The following is a 21263-nucleotide window of genomic DNA, read 5'->3' on the forward strand; positions in this document are numbered from 1 at the left end:
TAATATTCTCGATCCTAAGGTCTAAGTCGTCTACAATACATCTGAATGAGATATTTTACTGGAATTCTCAGGTAATGCTACATGTCCAAAAACCAATATTCCAATGCCTCATTTTCGTTCTCATAAAACGTATCCAATGGTAATTGTTTGATTTTATGTAAAACAAGTTTGTTACTAATATTCTTTGAATGGATCGAAACTGAAAGTGTTCTCCTCTTGAATCTCTGATCGCAGCGAATGGTAAATAAAACATATTCCAGTTAAATTCGTATACTTGTAACTTATTCCAATTTACAAACGGTTTTAGGACATTAAGTAATTGTATGTTACATTGTTCAATATAGGGTGTGTAGTAAAGTTAGTGAGACCGATAATGGTATCATTTTTCAATTCGATGCGCTTAACATGTGTTTTCTACTCATGGGTATAACTGTAGTAATTTGATAATAAATAGTATATGACAATAATACTTGATAATTTGAATTTCACACTGTAATTTTTTATCAAGTGGGTAAGCAATGCTAATTAACTGATTGACAGTGAAAGAACACGTTCACCATAACATGAGAGCATGCACGACATGGAAGTAATACTACCTGAGGATGACGTTCTTTCACTTATAAATAAACTTCAGAGTTACATTGTCAGTTCCACGCTCTATAGAATGAGGGGATGGATTTTCTGTTTAAGCTCAACGCTATTGGTAGAGATTAGTACATCTTGGTTTGATATTTAGCATTTACTCAATGAATAGGCATATATGATTACATTATGATATTTTACACCCTATACTTTGACTTCGTCTCCGCTATCATGAGAATTTGAATTTTGGTGAGTGCAACATAGTTAAAGAAAGTTCAGTTAAGCATCTATTGCTATCAGTGTTTTAAAATATGTAGCTTTTATAATAAAAATTGGTAACCCATTATATGATTTGACGTTACGTCACCAATACAAAGTAGCTACAAAGTACGCTAGACATACTTGGTGACTGATATTTAACCATAAATGTAAACTGAATTTCCCATTTTAATTTTTTTTTACTGCACTCCCGTTTCACTTAAACCCACTCGATGATAAGTTTGTCTCAGAAGTAAGGTCACAATGTCTGCATGTAACCTTTCAAGTGCTAAAACTCTTTAATTGTTTTTTTTTTTTTTATCTCAGGAAAGAAAAACGATCTCATCAAGTATGCAAAAACAGCCTATCGAAAGCACTACGAAACAGCTAAGCCATTTCCTTCAATGAAAACGTGTAAGGTTAACAGTATATTTGTTCAGGGAGGTATTTACTGCTCGGCTCAGGAGGGTGATTTCATGCAAAAGCCCGATGTGCTAGAATCGTTAGATTCTTACAACGATATTCTGAGCAGCCCCAAAACTAAGTCAAATAGGAAGATCATTGAGGCTGACCCTGGGTTCGGGAAATCGACACTTGCATCACAGATTGTCTATGACTGGTGTACTAAGAACCCTGAATCTCCTCTCAAAGATGTGGAAATACTTATATTTCTCCAATTGAGGCAACTGACAGGTGTAAAGTCTATATACACTGCCATAAGGCATTCCATAGTGCCCGAAGATGAGGACATGGACGACTCTTGCATTAAGGAAATCCTCAAAGTATACAAAAAGTCTGTTGTCATGTTATTTGACAGTTATGACGAGTATCCTAACAAGAACACCAAAACACATATCTCCTCCATCATTGAGATGAAAATGTTTCTAGACATCCTTGTCATCATACTTACCAGGACATTGAACCTCCCGCCTAACTTACACCCCGAAACAAAACGAATCAGATTAACAGGGTTTGGGGTGGCTGAACGTCGAAACTATGTCCTGAAGGCGGTGGCTGATGATGTCCAGTTGGCAGATCGGATCGAAGAGCAGCTTCAGAGAAACCCCTTCTTAAGAGATCTCTGTCAGGTCCCTCTCTTCTCCACTATGGTCGCTCACATAGTACACGAGAGGCCAGAAATCGAGATATTTAGCACAGTAACAAGATTTGTCACTTCTCTGATCGCATGCGTTCATAACCATATGAAAATCAAGAAAGATGCTAATACTGAGGTGCCTGCGTTTCAAACGGAACTAGCTAAACTGTATCGTATTGCTTTCGACGGCCTCACACAGAAGAACCAGCAGCTGGCATGGGAGAAGACATATTTAGTTTCAGAACTTGGACAAGAGTTCTATGATAACTATATAAAGCTTGGGATGTTGGCACAGGAAGTGGTCTTTGACGATTCCCAGTGGCGACATAAGACGGTTGCACGAATATGGCACAAAATCATCTGTGAATTTTATGCCTCTCATCATCTGGTTTGGATTCTTAGTGAAGGTAAGTCTTCAGTACCGATAATATTGATCATCGTCACCAGTTCGACCTCGGTCGACCATTATCATCATGAGGGGTAGGAGAAGTTGGCCTGACAATAACCTGGCATCGAGATTTCCAGTCATTTTTTTCTTCCATAAGGGTTGCTAGCTCACACGTACTTTCACCAGGGATACCATGTTTTGGCTCCCAGAGAATGAACTTGTTGGCTGCTTCTTCTGGGTGTCGGTGGTAGTGACTAGCTACTCTAAGTCTTCGTTCTCTGATTTTCATGGACACCTTTGGAAGATCGCAATAAAACTGTTTGTTGGGTATCTTCTGTTTCTAACTAATATCAAGGGCAGCCTCAGTAATCTTGTGTAACAACCGTCTATGTTTTTTTTTCAGTTGTTTGGTAATAATCCATGATAATATTGATGCATTAACACAGTTTGTCATCTCTGATGTGTAAAATGATTAGTAAGCTTGGGAGATGGATGTATTGTTCATATGCCATAAACAGCTTATGCTCCTCGTACCCCACCCCACAGTGTCTGCTGTAAATTAACATTCGTACAACACGCGTGTCAATGTAAGCAAATAAAGGGTCATCATTTGCCACTAACCCACTTTAACGCAAGAACGAATTGAGTTTGGATCTTTTTATATTTTTGTTTGTTGTATTTGAAGACAAGAGAGCCTTAATGTAGAGACCTTCAAGAAGACCAAGGCAATGTCAGATAAAGCTGACTACACTGGATTTTCAAACAAAAACAAATTGTACACATCTGGATAATCTAGGATGGACATGAGGTCTTATGTTGCTGTGAATGTATAACCATATTGAATACTATGACTTTTGTATATATTAAACAACACGTTATTCAGCATATTAACTAGATTTTTGCTATCTGTGCTCGTCAAAAAGATCAGAGAAAGGTAATGATCAAAACTATGCAAGTAAATATATATACCAGATCCACATCACATTTTGTATCACAAAGATATGAATTATTAGAGCTCGTAATATTTTGCATCTGGCAACTGTACAATGAATGATATCATCAAGACAACGCTGCTAAAAATATCTTTGTTTTTATTCATCATGTTTCAATCATTTATCAAAATAGCCATGTAGTGTTCATTTTTACCTAATTATGAGTAGTAGCATTGATATTCATGATTACATGTTCCTTTTAGTGTTCGATTATTTAAGTCAACCTAATCCAAAATGTATTAAAAGTGAAGCTTTTGATCATATCTCATCTCACAAAGATTCATAGATGGCCTGGTCGACTACCACTATAATAATACACAAAATGTTAGAACGTAAACAAACGCTGTGACTATCTTCATCCTAGGCAACTTTAGTTTGCAAGTATAGAGACAAGAACACGAACTAATAAATTACATTTAAAGGAATCTGTAATTTGGTGTCATTGTAAGAGTGAAATATGTGACAAACCAGTCAAAACCTAATATCAGAAAAACCAAAATATTATTTCCATGACCTCATAAAATTAAATCATCCTCTGCAAATTCTCTCTTTTCTCTGTAATTGTTTTTCAAAGAAAGTTGACAATTTCGAGGGTAATATGCTAAGAACTATTTGTCAAAACCTTTACCAATTCTAGCAGAGTAGAACTATAGAGCAGTAACACTGATGACCCTAACTCACCTGAGGTCAATAGTATAATGCATATGCCCAATTATTTGCATAATAATTTGCATAGTAATCTGTTACTGAAAAAGGAACTTAAGGTCGTACTCCATAGTAATAAACAAATAAACAAGTATTTTTGTATCAGCATGAATGTCGTACACTAGGATATCAATCTGAATGCCAAATACTCAGTGTACTGTTGTAAACATGATAATTTAAATCTTAACCAGGAATGCAAAAACATTGAGGTTTAGATTACATGCAACAAGCTGCTTCTTCAAATATACGATGATTCCATTCTTAACATATATATATATTTTACAAGTTTCCACAGTTTGCTCTCTGTTTCACTGACATGAAAGGACCAACTAAAACAACTAACTAGAACTAGAACATAGTAATACATCCACTCATGCATTTCTGTATTCATTGACAATAGTATGAGCACTTGACCAAAACAATAGGAGGTCTGTTAGAGTATGTTACAAATTTGCCTGATTGAGAGAAATACATCCAGTTCTAAGTTTTCACTGTTATATGTACAAAATAAGCTATGACTTTTTTCTGTGTTGTTTAATGTGCCCCTTCACAGACTGAATTGATCAAGCGTTGTGACAATGTGAGCAAGCATCTAGCAGAGATGCATATTTGACTCATTCTTCCCTTTGGCTGCAAATAACTTCATATAACATTTGGCCCCAATTGACCCTACCTTTAATTAATGAAGTCCTCACAGGGCAAGTAGCATAAGCAATGGGACACTGTGGTAAGCCAGTCAGACTGACCTACATTAAATTGAATAATAATGATGATGATAGCTCTCACTACATTGCATATGACTTCACTGTGGTAAGCCATCCTGTTCTGTGCGCAGACCTACGCCCAATAAAAGCCCCATTGACTTACACACTATATCACAAAAGTAATGTAGTCTCTAATCCTAAACGCTACCCATCACTGGATAGCTGACAAGTTTGCCACTATCAATTTTCCGTACTAAGACCATGCAGAATTTTTGCTAAGAGAGCCGGAACTTTTAGTCACTTGTAAACAAACCTCTTTACTCAGTCGTAAACAATTTTCGTATGCTGCTCCTGGGAGGGCTAACTGGTCTAAAATTGCCTCAATTGACCCAATGTTTGCACCACATGTGCTTCCATTCATGCTTTTTAACATCCAAGCCCAAAAAAAGCACATCCTAATTGATAACATAGCAAAAAAGTTGTTCTCCTACTCGTAATTGGCACTTTTCCTAAAGTAGAACACTTGGGGCAGCTTGATATAGACGCTAATAGGAGTATGCAACCTTCACTGCCATACTGACCTGTCAGTACTTACATTGCAGAAGCAAAGCATGCCACAAAGGCAAGTTTCAGGGTTCTATTTACTGTCACACTGGCCTCTAAGTACTTAAAACAATGCAGCAACAAAGCAGCCGTAGGGTTACAATTCACTGTCATACTGGCCTGTCAGTACTTACAAAGCAGTAACAAAGCATGCAATTAAGGCAAGTTTCAGGGTTCTATTTACTGTCACACTGGCCTCTAAGTACTTAAAACAATGCAGCAACAAAGCAGTCGTAGGGTTACAATTCACTGTCATACTGGCCTGTCAGTACTTACAAAGCAGTAACAAAGCATGCAATTAAGGCAGGTTTCAGGGTTAATATGCAAAATCACTGGGCATGTGCTTAGACCTAAAATGAAACACTGAAGCATGTAATGTAGTTAGGTATAGGGTTGTAAACCTAATTCACAAAATATAACATTAATTGTTGACATATTTGTCTGAGTTTCTTTCAGGCACAGTGAATCTTTCTTTGAACCTCAGATAGACCATTAATACTATATGCCATTATGTCTCCATTTTGTCTACTGCCTAGCACAAATTTGAATCAATCCCTGTTTCATGTTTTAATTACAGTGATAATAATGATGTCATAACACCATCAAACAAAACATCATTAACATACACCATGTGAATGCTAGTTTTACAAATAACTATATATATACAATGGTTGCTAATTAAATTAACGATTGGATGCTACAAATAAGGCTATGGTACAGTAACACTATTATAATGTGTCACCACCTTGATATGATGCCTGCAGTAAACTATACACACTGAAACCCATATAATATGTCTGCTTGGATTTGCAGCAGCGTCTTCAGCAGCATCATCAATCAAAGTGAAAGAAACATTGAACAGCATCAACCCGCTTGACCTCCAGTATGTCTATCGCTTTGCATGTGGACTCAACAAGTCAGCAGCAGACATCATCATCAAACACCTGCAAGAAACCAAAGAGGGATGTCAGTTTGCAATTCTTTGTATGCTTGAACAAGAAGAAAATTCAGACCAATTCAGGCAGTCAGTTAAGGACTTGGTTTCAAGGCATATTGAAATTTCCTGGAAAAATTCCAAATTATTACAGAGTTCTACCATACAAGTCCTTGAAGTTGCTTCAGCTAATCAGGTAATTATCAATTTGTGTATTGATACTACACCAGAATAAGTTGAAAAAGTTCACCCGTCTTGGTTTAATTTATTTAATATTTGTGACTCATATTTACCATACACATTGTTTAGATTTATATTACAACAGTTTATTGCAATTAACAGTTCAACTCTTTTTGTTTTTAATCATTTGGGTTTTGATTTTTCTTCTCATTGTGGATAGACAACAACGTTACTAACTTATTAAATTTCCTTTCAGAAAAGTTTGGACATTCTGAATAAGTTTCTTTCATCTCAATCCCTTAGTCGGAAATATAAGAAATATAGCACATCAAAAAAAAGGCCCCGACAGCACGCATGCACAAAACACCTATTATTTTGTGTGGAAAAATGACCATTGTCTCATTGTCTAAATGTAGCAGCAATGATTTGATAAAACAAATGTGATATTATAAATCTTAAAAAAAAAGGTAAATGGTTCTTGGCTAACCTTGGAAGACACGAAAGCAGGTTATTTAAATTATCCTTTGTAATAATACTGATGTGCTTGTTATGGAATGCTGTTGTGGGTTGACTTCTTCTCAGCTTTAAATGAAAAGGAATGAACTATATAAGTACACATGTGAAGCAAACAAATTGCATTGGGGTGGTAAAGAATATGTTAGTGCCCAGGCCTGGTCCATGAAAGAAAATTGTGGAAAAGCAAGATAATAACCAATGAAATAATTATCTTGTCACAATGTTGGGATCACTTTCGGAAGTTGACAGCATGTAGTTCATAAATGTATTATATTCCTTTCAAATAAGAACACACATGAATATGCACATCACTTTATGATCAGGGCTGTAACTATACATCCCATTGTATTCTTGTTTGGGTCTGGTGGTCTAATATGCATAAATATGCATAAATACACTAAAATATAATTACTTAATACAGCTCTATTGCCTTGATCAAAGGTATTCAGCAAAACCCATTACCACAAAACTGAAAGTTGAGAATTGAGTTGTAAAGACACTCACCCACAAAAGTAGTAATGTCATCAGTGATGTTGGATGTTTGAATTTTCTTTTTCAATTCCTTGAAAGACATATACAGGAAAACCGTTGCAATGCAATGTTGAAAACTGTACCAGCTGGAGGTCAAAGAGAGAATACAAAATAAATCAACCTTTCTTTCACTAGATTTATCAAGGTGAAAATTCAAGAGGTCTGTGATAACTTTTGGACCACAGTAAAGAAGAGTGCTTTACTCAAAGTACCTATTGTGGCATGTACTTGAGTCTATAGTGTTCAGTTAGAACCATTGAAATAGTTTTTTTTTACAACATTATGGGATAACTAAAATGATATTTTGAGTTTTTGGTTTTAATCTGAGGGAAACAAATACCTAAACAGAAGACATATTTGTTGGTAACCCAAACTACTTTCATACAAACCAACAAGTTGTCTTCTAGTCTTACCATTCTGGGAGTGCCAGAAGTTCTAGAAGACTTTATGCATTTGAGTCTCAGGCGGCAATTTTTATTTCAGTTTGGCAAATGTTAAAATGTATCAGAGGGTGTTTGGGCAAATATTGTGTCATGACAAGCTCATTACAAACATACCAATTACTGGATTAATCAGCAAGAATCCGATCATTTTAATGTCCTTACTAGGGATTAATTCTGTCAGATGTATTTTGAGTGGATGAGTTAAGACTTGATACAAAATTAATTTAGTGAGAGTGAATGAAGGTAAAAGAGTATTCCTTGATCTGAGATGCTATCCAAAAAACCTACCAGAGGTTGTTGAAACATTACTATCACTGTTATATACTAACCATTAATGTGATTACCATCACATGGAAGAAATATCAGATGATGAACCATTCATTGTCCTTGTCAGCACAGTATGAATGTGACTTCCTTCGAAAACTGGTAACTGCAGGTGGAATAGGTGATACCTTAGTAGCTCGCTTCAAAATTACCCTAATGAAGAGAAAAGAAAGTGATGTGAATGAGATTTAAGTCCTAATTATAGGAGAAATTGAGAATGTCAGTCAGAAATAGATATGTGAATGTCTCTGGCTAACTACCCTGTATACATGGACAAAAACAGAGACAAAAATTCAGAGGAAGGAAAGTACACTTCAGTTTCCAATAACCAGGTATTAAGTGTAAAAATTAGCCAGTTAAGCATGAAATTTGAACCGGATTGTCTGTTGTTTAGTGGAAGTGGCATATAAAGGTGTGGTGCAGTGATATTAATGAGCTCCCAATGGAGAGTCCAACCTCACACAAACCCAACCATGCATGGTTTGGGCTTGACTGAGAAATTTGTGAGATTTTGCACCTCTCTTTCGTAATGAGGACAGAATGTCTTTTGAATTTCCACTCATTAGGAGATAATTGTATCTAATTTAGTGTGTCAGCTTTGGTGGATGTGTTATTTTTCTTCCTTTAATGGCACCAAGCCTCTGGAGATTGCATTGGCTACATTGACCTAGTTAAACCACTCTCGGGGGGGGGGTCTATTTCTAGATTTTAGATCACCAAAGGTTTATAAAGTACCCTGTTCAGCTGGTCAATAGCCATACAATATGGACAGTTCTTTCTACAAATTTGACAGATGAAGACACTTGTAACCTCAAAATTTTGAGTTAAAAAGTTTTGAGATGAAAAAGTCAAAATTTTTGACTTTTGAGGTGAAAATCTTGAGATCAAAATTCCAAATATTGAGAAAGCAAATTCAAAATTTTGAAATTTGGGGACACTTATTTTTTGTTTTAAGCCACCGTACTAGGTCGGTGAGGTTAGATCAGTTTTGAGACCAATTAGATTTCTTAAAACCAACTGCAGTGACTGGCTCAGCAATGTTAAAAATTAAACAAGCATAAGTGACAATTCTTTATTCACAGCTGTACATACTCAGATTAGTAGGAAGTATTTCCAATTGTGTTCTCTGTTTATAATGGCTGGACTTACAAGGGTACTGCAAAGCTCTCCAAATCTTCAGTATTTTCACATAGTTTCTGGAATCTGCTAGCAATTTTGAGCACACGAGGACATGTCAGTAATAGAAATACTTTATCTGATTTTACACTGTGGAATATATATAAATATCTGAGCCCTAGCCGGGTGCTTCAGAATAGCTCTGTAACATCTCTTCTACTCCCTGTCTTCTTCTACTAAGTTTAAAACATGTAAATACATGTTAGAGAGAAAAATGTAATTTCTATATAGTATAAATCTAAGCCCTGGTGGGAGTCCCTGGGGACTTTAGCTGAGGCATTTTTACTTTTCAGATATTTAATGTTCTTTGATAGTGATTTTGCAGCCCAAGTGAAGCCAATGGGGGGGGAGGGGGAAAGTTATAACCACCCTTATGGATGCCAGTGCATACATGTTTTAATGCCCTCTAAATGTGTTTATTTTAAACAGTATTTAGCTCTCAAATATGCAAGGAAGAAATGTTATCATGACATGATATTGATAAAGAGTGGCAGGGGAATTTAAATTCCTTAACCATGCCTGCTAGCCATATGTTTGGTGAATAAAGTCACAACAACCAGATTAACCTAATTCTTACCATTCCTATGTAACTCTGTGCATCAAGAAGTGTAGGATACTGAAAGAAGCTTGATAGATGCATACAGACCTAATCTGTTTGACCCCAAAATATGGAGAATAACATTTTTCAGGGCCAAAAACCGGGAGAATAAGGGGAAAATAGGGAGGTTGGTCATTTTCAACTGAAATTATATAAATACTCCTAAATAAATAGTCTACAGTACCGCTCATGTATAACTGCACATGTGTACGCGCACAGGATCGTATAAACAAGTACAATCGCGTATAAAATCGTTGACAAACAAATTGCCGCGTAGACACCTCGTATACTCCCTGTACGAGTTTATACGCAGGTTATGCTATTGTGCTCAATGAATAGGGGTTAAAGTCGCCGAAAGAATTAGTGAGATGTTTGAAACAGCCGTTTCTTAAATCGTAGTTTAAGACGTGATATTCACCTAGCATCGAAGAGGACGCAGGTAAATTGTTTGCCGGCATAGAACTTAACTGTTTTTTTTGTCGTACACAAGTAGCCTACATGCGAACTGCACACATTTGGTACGCCGCATTTACAAACAAGTGAAAACTTGTGTTTATTAAACTTGTGCAGGCGCGCATCCAGGGGGGCGTTGGGGGCGCGCGCCCCCCGGATAAGAAAGAGAGGAAGGAAAAAAAGAGAGAAGAAAAAAGGAAAAAAAGAGGGGGAAAAAGAGAGAAAAGGAGGGAACAGAAGAAAAACGCCAAAGACACCGGGAAGAGAGAGAGGAACAGTGACATAATTACAGCGCTGATCCATATTATATACAGTACACAGGGTAGCCAGTGGCGTATCAAGGATTTCGGAAGGGGCATGCGCCTCGGCCTACCCCTTACACCGACAACTCCAATTTTGACGTTTCCATTTTCCCTCTCTCACTAATGTATATACTCTATATGGTATATCATATTACCCACGTGTGTGTATGGATGCCTTAAACAGTTGTACAATTGTGCTATGAAAAAAACTGTGGCTGGTCTCGAACTCGGCCGAGTCGTTGGGGAACATGGCGCATTTCGGTATTAGACCAGAATCTATATGCGAACTGCACTATACATGTGTTCTTCGATGCAACACTGCCATCCACAGATAAAATGTAATACACTCCAACCTGAATGCTAATTGTTACCCCAAATCTAGTACCGTAACTCGTACAATTAATCTAAAAATAAATTTTGCATGAGATTTGAGAATTGAGCACATTTCCTGTGAATATCATGTAGTTGACCCAAAGGCGTATCATTGCCGTGGCGGAGGGGGGCTGACGCACCCATCACTTCTTGAGATTGTTCCCATCTGCATGAAAATGTGCGCCTCACAACCCTACGCCCACCCCTCTTATCGCTTCCCGATGACATGCTATACAATACGAGAATTATTACTGTTGACATTGTTAGGCGTGACTTCTCCTAAAGACATTTGAAATGACGAGATGAAAGTATTTTGGTATTTCAACATTAATCAGAAAATTTCTAAATTATACACTTGGATAAAAGTCGGGGGAGGGGTGGGAGGGGGCAATGTTCTATTCAGCTGAGAAGAAGGCCACTGCTACGAGTGTACACCCCTACCGGCCCGCTCCAATCCCCCCCTTACGACTTTACAAAAACATTGTTCATAGGCAAAACTGCATGGTGTATGGAGCCAATTTTAGACCTAATTGGTGGTCTAATTATGCCTCGGGGTGCACCAGTTAACATCAATTATCAATTTTCAAAAAGAATTCAGGGACGGGGCTACTGAGATTTGCCTTCAACAAGCCAACGACCACACCTCAGCCATTTTTAAATTCTCTGGTCTTTCCATAATAGTGCAGGACCTACCTAAGTCAGTTGGGATTTGTTACCCCCCCCCCTTGAAATCCTATTTTAAAATGGGGGTTGAGAAGGGGTCCCATTCTCCTAGTCCTGCAAACCGATTTCAAGTAGTAGATAACCTATGCATCTGCCATTAAAATGTGGTACATGGCTACATGAAGGTATACTGTGTACCTCTTTGCAGATACAAATACTAGTCATTGTTTTTAGTACATTTTGTTAGTTCTACACAATGAAACAAATGGAATCATAAAAAAAAGCATTTGATGTTATTTATAGAACTAGTTCGGCAAGATGTCCTTACATACATATGGCCTGTAGATTTGATCAAAAGTATGCAGCACAACCCATAACAATTTCACAAACTGACTGTTGAGAAATTAGTATGTAAAGACTCACCAAAATCTCCGCCACAAAGGAAGTTATGTCATCAGTGATGTGTTCCCACTTGCTTTTTTCTTTCATTTTCTTGGAGGAAATGTACCAAAGAAATGTTGAAAATGGTATCACCTGGAGGTGAAAGAGAAAATACAAAATAACTCAACTTTCCATTCACTAAATTTATCAATGTGAAAATTCATCAGGTCTGTGATCATTTTTGTAACAGACATCAACGTCTTTCCTTGTGTCTTATTAATAAGCATATATGAATATTTTATAGAGCTGTATTCTCAGGGCAGCATATATTTTGTTTTCTATTTCTGTTTTTATCTTTGGGTTTGTTGGACTGACATAGCTAACAGCACAGGACTAATATCATTATTCAAAGCACCTTTGCCTTTATCTTAAAACTGCTATTTAAGAATATGTTTTGCATCTGAGGTAATCAATACAGTCAGTTATTTACAACACTTGAAGTGGTAACTGATCAACTCCATGTTACGTCCTAAGAGTTGTGAAGCCCCCCCCCCCCCCAAATAAAAGACATATTTGGAAAATTGCTGGAATATTTCTAACAAATTTGTGAGCTATCTTCCATAGTACTGCAACAGAAAATATTTGTAGAAAGCATATGTGCTGGAGTTTCCTGGAAATATCTCTTAAACGGCCAGTATTATAACTGAAGTGCAAATAATGTACATCTTATACAGAACACATTAAGAGAATCCTTCAACACTGTTGACCAATGGCTAAGAATGGAATTCTGAATTACTTTGGTTTTTACTCTGAGGACATGCATAGGGTCCAGAAGGTCCATGCATGTTTTGTATTACTGACTGACAACAACATATCCACACATTACGGAAAACCCACTAAAGACTTCCATTTGTAATCCCTTAGTATATAGCTCATGGACAAATGACATAAAACCTAGATTATCTTCAGATTTAAATTTCACATCAATTTTATTGGGTTTTAGATGTACTGAGAGGGGAAGGGTACGAAAGGTTAGGATGGAAACAGAGAAATGATTCCTGTTAGTCATTCTACATGGTTCTAACTTAGTGTGGGTATGGTTCTAACTTAGTTTGTGTATGGGTCTCATTTTGTGTGCAGTGACTATATTTAATTGTTAGGGGACATGCACTTATGAATTAAATTGATTGTTTATGAGCCTGCCATACATTTTACTGGCTATTATTTGTGGAAGTTAGGCTGACAATCCAGAGGAGTCTGGCTGCGCTGTTAAGACTGATTACTACCCTTACCTGCCACCCAACACTATGACACACTGATAAATTAGAAGGGATCAAGTCATCTGAATATTTTGTTCCTTAATTTATGATGAATACACAAAACAAAATATGGACCCAGTACACTAAGGTAGCATACGCCCATTAAAAGCCCCATTGACTTACACACTAAATCACAAAAGTAATGTGGTCTCTAAGTCTAGATAGAAGTTTTCACTAGCTAAACGCTACCCATCACCGGAGAGCTGACAAGTTGGCCTTTCATGGCACCATCAATTTTCCGTATCATGACCGTGTAGATTTTTTGCTATCCGAGCCGGAAGTTTTCGTCACTTGTAAACAAACCTCTTCACTCAGTGGTAAACAAATTTCCTACGCTGCTCCCGGGAGGCCTAAAGGGGTCTAAAATTGCGTCAATTGACCCAATTTTCTCACCACATGTACTTCCATTCATGCTCTTCAACATGCAAGCCACAAAAAACTAGATTATGATTGATAACAGGTCACAAATGATGTTCTCCCCCTGCTTTTTGGCACTTTTCCTGAAGGAGAACAATCGAGCGGATTGATATAGACTCTAATAGGAGTATGCCACCTTAAGTGAGAGCTGATTTTTTTTTTTATCACCAAAATGATACTTTTCATAGTCGTCACCATATAAACCACAACAGAAATCTATGCAATTATCATTTTAGGTCCATAAAGATGTATTTTCAGAGATTTCAGTATGCACGGTGCAGTGTGTAAATACACATATGAGCAATACTGTGTAAGCAGTAACCAGGTCTATGTCTGCAACAACACTTCCAGTCACCAATTTTGATGAGCTTGACCAATTTGGGTGCATCTATGATTCTTGCAGGTATTATTGGTATCCCTGATCACAGTCCACTTGGTCTGGCTTGCCCTACCTGCAGAAACATCATCCATAGAAGGGTTAGCGGTGAGGGCTTTTTCGTCTCTGGCTCTGAAAAGTGATGAAAACTACTTTTGTTTAGCTCAGCAGATTCCTCACAAACTGACCCACAGGACATACCCCAATGTATTCCTGAACTGTTTGGAACATGTTAAACTGATATTGCATGTCACTCCAGTGCAACTGTTAAGTTACTAAGAATAAAAGAAGAGAATTGAAGGTGTTCTTTGCCAAAACTGGATCATCAGGATTTGTAAACAACAGCCTCACTGTAACAGTATTACAGTAGTCAAAAGGAAAGCTTACTGAAATGCTATCTACTGTAGATACACTGTTCACCTCAATAGCATATCCAGTCCATTTAAAGGTTTGTGCATAGGTTGTTACAATGTATTAAAGACAGTTATAAGAGAAGAGACGTGGATAGGGGGGCATATTTCATGATAAAACATTCAAATTTGTTGCTCGGCAGAGAACAACAACGTCAAATTACCTTATTCTCCATTTGTGGCAAGCACTGGTTCCTATAGTTACTACAGTAGATCTCCCATGGAAGCATCAGGATATCTCTTTCTGCTGTCAGAGTTGTTTGGGATTTGTTGTTACCTCATCTAACCAGTTGAGTCCATTGATACCACACCCATTCAAAGTATATCGCTGTGCATGCTGAGGACTTAGCACATCAACTTTCTCTGAAAATTGACAAAACAACAGAAAACTAATGAGGAGTGAGTAGGCTCAAAAACTCCTTGATTCACATTGGCAGAAGCAGAAAATGCATACTGTACCTTTGTGGATTATTTGCTAAATAAGACTCAAAACATTCTCTGTGCAAGGTATTAGCCCTCAGCAGCCACTCCACTTAGGATACAGACCTCATACAACATTGTGCTACAGCTGGTGTAGACTTGGTCTAGGATACTAACGTAGCGCCATTATGAACCTGAGGCCTAGGCCTAAGCTAACAACATTAGGGGTATTTCATGCATTGAAACTGAGTTTTTGTCCTTAGTTAAACACCAGGTACTTCCAACTTAAGCAAAAATAACCTAAAATATGATTACCATGTACTTTAGGTGCCCACAGATGTCAAATTTCACTGAACTTAGTCGTTCACGTCACACACACTGCAGGCATTTTGGTCTGATTCTGAAGGATTTTGAATTTCGTGCATTTGGCACCTACTTAGCAGATTCAAGGCAGGAATCATACTACGGAAGCTTTGGTAGGTCAAGGTTTAATGACCCAATAGTTTATTGGGGAGGAAAAATGGTCAGAAATGCTCAGAAGGCTGTTCTAGTCTAATGTATAGAAACGCACATGCTCTTTGTGGTACTTTAAGGCTGTGATACTAATGTATGCGTAAAAATCACCCAAGCTTGAAATTTTCTGACGTTTGCTTGAAAACCATTTTTACACACCATAGCAACTACTTTGATCCAAATTTGGGACTTCTAGCACTTAAAATGAAAAATTTGGCATTTTTGCTTAAGGTAGCATACGCCCATTAAAAGCCCCATTGACTTACACACTAAATCACAAAAGTAATGTGGTCTCTAAGTCTAGATAGAAGTTTTCACTAGCTAAACGCTACCCATCACCGGAGAGCTGACAAGTTGGCCTTTCATGGCACTATCAATTTTCCGTATCATGACCGTGTAGATTTTTTGCTATCCGAGCCGGAAGTTTTCGTCACTTGCAAACAAACCTCTTCACTCAGTGGTAAACAAATTTCCTACGCTGCTCCCGGGAGGCCTAAAGGGGTCTAAAATTGCGTCAATTGACCCAATTTTCTCACCACATGTACTTCCATTCATGCTCTTCAACATGCAAGCCACAAAAAACTAGATTATGATTGATAACAGGTCACAAATGATGTTCTCCCCTGCTTTTTGGCACTTTTCCTGAAGGAGAACAATCGAGCGGATTGATATAGACTCTAATAGGAGTATGCCACCCTAAGCACATACACCTCTTTGTGTACTTTTACACAATGGTAAGCAATACAATGTATGACATGCATTGCCTCATATATGGTGTATGTAAGTTAGACTGAAGCCATTATCTTCTTCCCTAGGCCCTTAGGGAGTTTGCTGATCAAGCAAGATTCAAAACATTTACTGTTCCTCCAGGAATAGGCAGTAACAAAATCACTTCCTACTTCAGAATCAAATCTAATTATAACTACAACCCAGCTTACCAGTCCTGCTATACTCTAAGTATACACTAATCATTACCATCAGCATATTGTAAACTATCTGTGCAAGATCCACTCATGTGACCCCCAAAGATCGTCTCAAGAAAGATTAATCCACATTTACCTAATCAGGAGATAAAGACAAAGACAATAAGAAACATATCTGAACTAGATGTTTAATGCAAACGATAAAATCCCTTGTTTTTGAGTTTGCCTTTATAATATTTACTCAACAGTTATTCCATTGCTCACAGATACACAAGCTTATGCTAAAATGACTCAATAATTGCAAGTTCATTCATTTTATTGCAAGGCACTTTTATTTTAAAGTTGAATAATTTTTGGAAATTTATCCATAAAGAAAACAAAAGGCAGCACTTGGTAACATGTTTGCAATCCTATGGATTAGACTAACTTGGTCAGCACACTTTCTAATTAGGTACTTTTAACGTTGTTTGGTGCAGCAGGCCAATGAAGTTGTTCATCTTTGGGGCCATTTTCTGGAAAATGAAACTGGCATGAAAAAACTAAAGTGTTCATCAGGACCAGTTGCTATACTTTTTGTTTTAGAGGGATTCCTCAAGTTTTCTGTTTCATATTTTTTTCATTAAAATTACAACCATAACATACTAATTTGCATAAATTTGCATTATTGTAAGTTTTAGCCAAAATTTGCAGTTTTTAACTGTATATTTGTTTTTTCTACATCAGTATCTAGAAATAATATTTCAGTTATCAACTATCACATGGAGGCAGTTATACATGGGTTCATTTATTTCATTCCTAAAGTAGAGGTTCCTGATCTTCAATTCTTTGTTAATAATGGGTGCTAATTAGCATAATTTTGACCAAATTTTGACCAAAATAACTCAAAAGTTTTCGTAAAAAGTAACTGATGTGCCTTATGATGTCCACACTTGATATGCAACCGTTCTTGGTACAGACTGTTAGTTTTGCAAAATATCCAGTCAAATAATTATTCTAACGATCAACTAATAGCCTCTAATTAGTCATCACATACGTGACCGATGGTCACGTGTGTGACATTTATCAATGGAAATGCAGAATGTCACACACATGACCAAACAATGTCACACACGTGACCCTCCAAATCATGGCAGTAAAACTGTCTTAAAGTAATTCCTATGGAATATCAACATTAGTGCTGTTCTTTGGTCATTACTAGAGTCACATTTGCACTGCAAAAATTGCATACTATGGACAGAAAATTCAGAATGTCACACACGTGACCCAACAATGTCACACACGTGACCGGATTTTTTTAGCTTATGTAGTATTATGCTAATTTTAAAAAGTGAAATATTGAGGTGAAATGTCTTGTTAGAATAGAAACACATTAAGGGAGAAACATGAGAAAGAAGGGTTAACCAGCCCTGTTAGAAACTGAGGAATTTGCCAATGTTTTTTTTGTGCAAATAAGCCAGTATCATTTCACGTCACACATGTGACCGACCTTTATATAACCTCTGCCAGCACATGAATGTTCTGTATTTGGCTAAGCTATATGGTTTTGTAAAAGAGACCCCTAGTGCATACTTAAGTACTACAATCAAATCAGTGCAATACTCAATACCTATCATTATCCTTGACAACTATTTAATATGATGGGATGGGTGGACCTTGCCATAAATTACATAATATCCACTCAACCTGGAGACGGTGACAATAGAAAGCCTTTATTAGCATTATATGCCCACACAGGAATGAAACGGTTACATAATGAAACAATGTGTGTCTAATGACCATTAACATTGGTCAGATTTGTAAGATTAGAGATGTACTTGGCATCAGAATTTCATCTTCTTGAAACCTACAGTTATGGTAAAATTTGTAGAGATGATGCTACAATTAGAGAAACACTGAATAAAAGAGGTCTCACAAAATCCCTAAGACACAACCTTTAGCAGTGTTCTAACTAGATTGCTCATATGTTATGTCTTGTTTTGCAGTGATTGCAATTGATGGGGGTTGGGTGCTGGATGATAGACTTTCCGGTGGGGAAATTTCCCTTGAGGGATCATCTGATACGTCATGGAGTAAAAATATGCAATTAAACACTTGCATTCTCATGGAAGAGGGGGAGGGGTGGGTGGGGTAAAAATCAGGTGGTGGACCATACAATCATTACCCTGCTCATGTAAACTGTACACATTTCTTCAAAGAGCTGTTATCCGGATATGAAACTGGTAAATCCCTAAACAGGCTGATCTCAGTACTGAATAATTCCAGTTTACCTGATGATGAAAAAAAAAAATGCATTTGGTCTTCAGTTATAATGTTATTATTCATGTGAATTGTCATCACCCGGTCTGCAAGTAGCTGCATTCTATCATGTAACATTGTCAAACACAGAACACAGCTATTATTAACATATGGTATGCAGCAAAATGCTACTGCAGTTTCAAAATAAATTACTCAGTTATAATTATAATAACAATGTAAAGAAACTAATGCAACTTGAATACAAATCTATAGACTGTACAAGATGATGAGTTCAAGGTCTCATAATGCTTCCCACTGTGTATATACAGTTCACCTACTACCAAACTAATTGAAATATAAAGAAACATTAATTTGAAATTGAGACAAGCATTGAATCTTCAATACAAACTTTAAGCAATATCATGGCAATCCAGTCTGGTTAATATTCATTTGAGAAACAAAAGTTATAACAATGCAACCCTGAAATAGAATGGAGCCTGAAGAAAACATGATGAAGGATCCTGGTCACATAATTTAGGAACCATTGGTTCACTGTACTGTCTATAGGTTGATGAATTTGTAGGATTTCGGAAATGATGACATTGTACTATAATTGATTGAGTTAAAGTACATATTTTTCTATCTGCAGACTTTGACATATACTGTTATTTCATAACATGTTGTTCCGTGCAGTCCTGTTGTGAGAGGGTGAGGATTGGGTGGAGGCTACAGTTGTACGTCAGCTACTGTAAGTGCCCAGTGAAATATGTGATCAAGAATGATATACTTTTAACTTTGGATAAACAAAGACTTAAAAAAAGTGGATCTGGAGACACAACTGTGCATGGAACTGTGCCTGTCTCTCAATGTCCTTGGTTTTGGGTACTTGTACATTCTTCGAATAATGCTTCTTTAGCCTCACAAGATGTGATTGTGAATCTTAGAACTGTTGTGCGACAGTTTTTCAGGAGTTTGGAGAAAAATAACAAAGAAGTAGAGGAGATACAAACCCAACCATAATATTCAGCTGATATGATAGACATCTTTGAGATGAATACCAAAGGTGGAGGTGATTTGCATTTTACTGTCCAATTACATTTCAAATCATATTTCCAATATGTAAGCAAATGCTTAAAACAGTCATCTCTACTGTACTACAGTAAATAAACATCATAACAAACAAAGTACATTAAAGTTCAAGATTATATCCATATTTGTGTGACCTGTGTGTGACCTGCCTTAATTAATCTAGGTTTTTTGTTTTTTTTGATGGAGTGTTCATTACAAATACCTCTAACTCAAAGCTCAGCAATACAGACTGAGTTGACTTCTTTAATGTTTCCACAGCATTATGGAATATCTAAAATGGTATTTCAAGTGTTTGGTTTTAATCTGAAGAAAATAAATATCTAAACAGAAGACTTATTTGTAGTTAACCCAAACTACTTTCATACAAACCAACAAGTTGTCTTCCAGTCTTACCATTCTAGAAGTGTCAGGAGTTCTAGAAGAATTTATTAATATGAGTCTCGGAGGCAATTTTTATTTCAGTTTGACAAATGGTTAAAACGTACCAGAGGGTGTTTGGGGGCCTATTGTGTCATGGCAAGCTCACTACAAACATACCAATTACTGTATTAATCCATAAAAATCTACCAGAGGTTCTTGAAACATTACTATCACTGTTCTTTACTAACCATTAATGTTATTACCATTACATGAAAGAAATATCAGATGATGAACCACTCGTTGTCCTTGTCAGCACAGTATGAACACTTCCATCAAAAACTGGTAACTACAGGTGGAGTAGGTGATCCACTAATAGCTCGCATAAGGATAACTCAAGTTAACCTTTAAGTGAAAAGAAAATGATAATCAAGTTTTACTGATAGTAGATCTTGAGAATTTCGGTCAGAAATAGATATGTGTATGTCTCTGGCTTACTACCCTGTATACATGGACATTCACAGGGAATACAATCCAGATGAAGGAAAGTACACTTCAGTTTCCAATAACCAGGTAAGTGTAAAAACAATTAACCAGTAAACTATTAAACTTGAACCGGATTGTCCGTTGTCAGTGGAAGTTGCATATAAAGGTGTAGTGCAGTGATATTATAAATGAGCTCCTAAAGGATAGTCCAACCTCACACAAACCCAACCATGCATGGTTTGGGCTTGACTGAGAAATTTGTGAGATTTTGCACCTCTCTTTCCTATTGAGGAAATAATGTCTTTTGAATTTCCACTCATCAGAAGATAATTTTTTTTTATATAATTTAGTGTGTCAGCTTTGGTGGATGTGTTTTTGTATTATTTTTCTTTATTTAATGGCACCAGGCCCCTGGAGACTGCATTGCCTACGTTGACCTAGTTACACCACTCTCTGGGAGGTCTCTTTCCAGATTTTAGATCACCAAAGGTTTATAAAGTACCCTGTTCATCTAGTT

General features: G+C 36.9%; 2 protein-coding genes across 23 annotated transcripts in view; one reads left to right on the forward strand and one right to left on the reverse strand.

Moving 5' to 3' along the window:
* The window catches only part of LOC139970082 (uncharacterized), an 892672-nt gene that overhangs the window by 743096 nt on the left and 128313 nt on the right, over positions 1-21263 (reverse strand). For 11 of the 19 annotated variants that reach the window (XR_011793927.1, XR_011793936.1, XR_011793928.1 and 8 more), the window contains exons 1-3: positions 14888-16584; positions 14293-14445; positions 12244-12354 (exon numbers count right to left, since the gene is read on the reverse strand). Coding sequence is in view for 2 of the 19 variants with exons in the window: in XM_071975733.1 (XP_071831834.1) it covers positions 8262-8279 (18 nt within the window). In the remaining 17 variants the exon portion in view is untranslated. Of the gene's footprint in view, positions 1-6134; positions 6273-6929; positions 7025-7462; positions 7576-8261; positions 8410-12243; positions 12355-14292; positions 14446-14887; positions 16585-18740; positions 18847-20511; positions 20666-21263 lie in introns of those variants that run through there. The other 8 variants (XR_011793941.1, XM_071975732.1, XR_011793937.1 and 5 more) reach the window with 7 other exon arrangements.
* The window catches only part of LOC139970035 (NLR family CARD domain-containing protein 4-like), a 545770-nt gene that overhangs the window by 235575 nt on the left and 288932 nt on the right, over positions 1-21263 (forward strand). For 2 of the 4 annotated variants that reach the window (XR_011793895.1, XR_011793894.1), the window contains exons 5-6: positions 1168-2343; positions 6142-6458. Coding sequence is in view for 2 of the 4 variants with exons in the window: in XM_071975612.1 (XP_071831713.1) it covers positions 1168-2343; positions 6142-6458; positions 19464-19490 (1520 nt within the window). In the remaining 2 variants the exon portion in view is untranslated. Of the gene's footprint in view, positions 1-1167; positions 2344-6141; positions 6459-19463; positions 19506-21263 lie in introns of those variants that run through there. The other 2 variants (XM_071975612.1, XM_071975611.1) reach the window with 2 other exon arrangements.

The sequence above is a fragment of the Apostichopus japonicus genome, chromosome 7, assembly GCF_037975245.1.
Source record: "Apostichopus japonicus isolate 1M-3 chromosome 7, ASM3797524v1, whole genome shotgun sequence".
Taxonomy (NCBI): Eukaryota; Metazoa; Echinodermata; class Holothuroidea; order Aspidochirotida; family Stichopodidae; genus Apostichopus; species Apostichopus japonicus.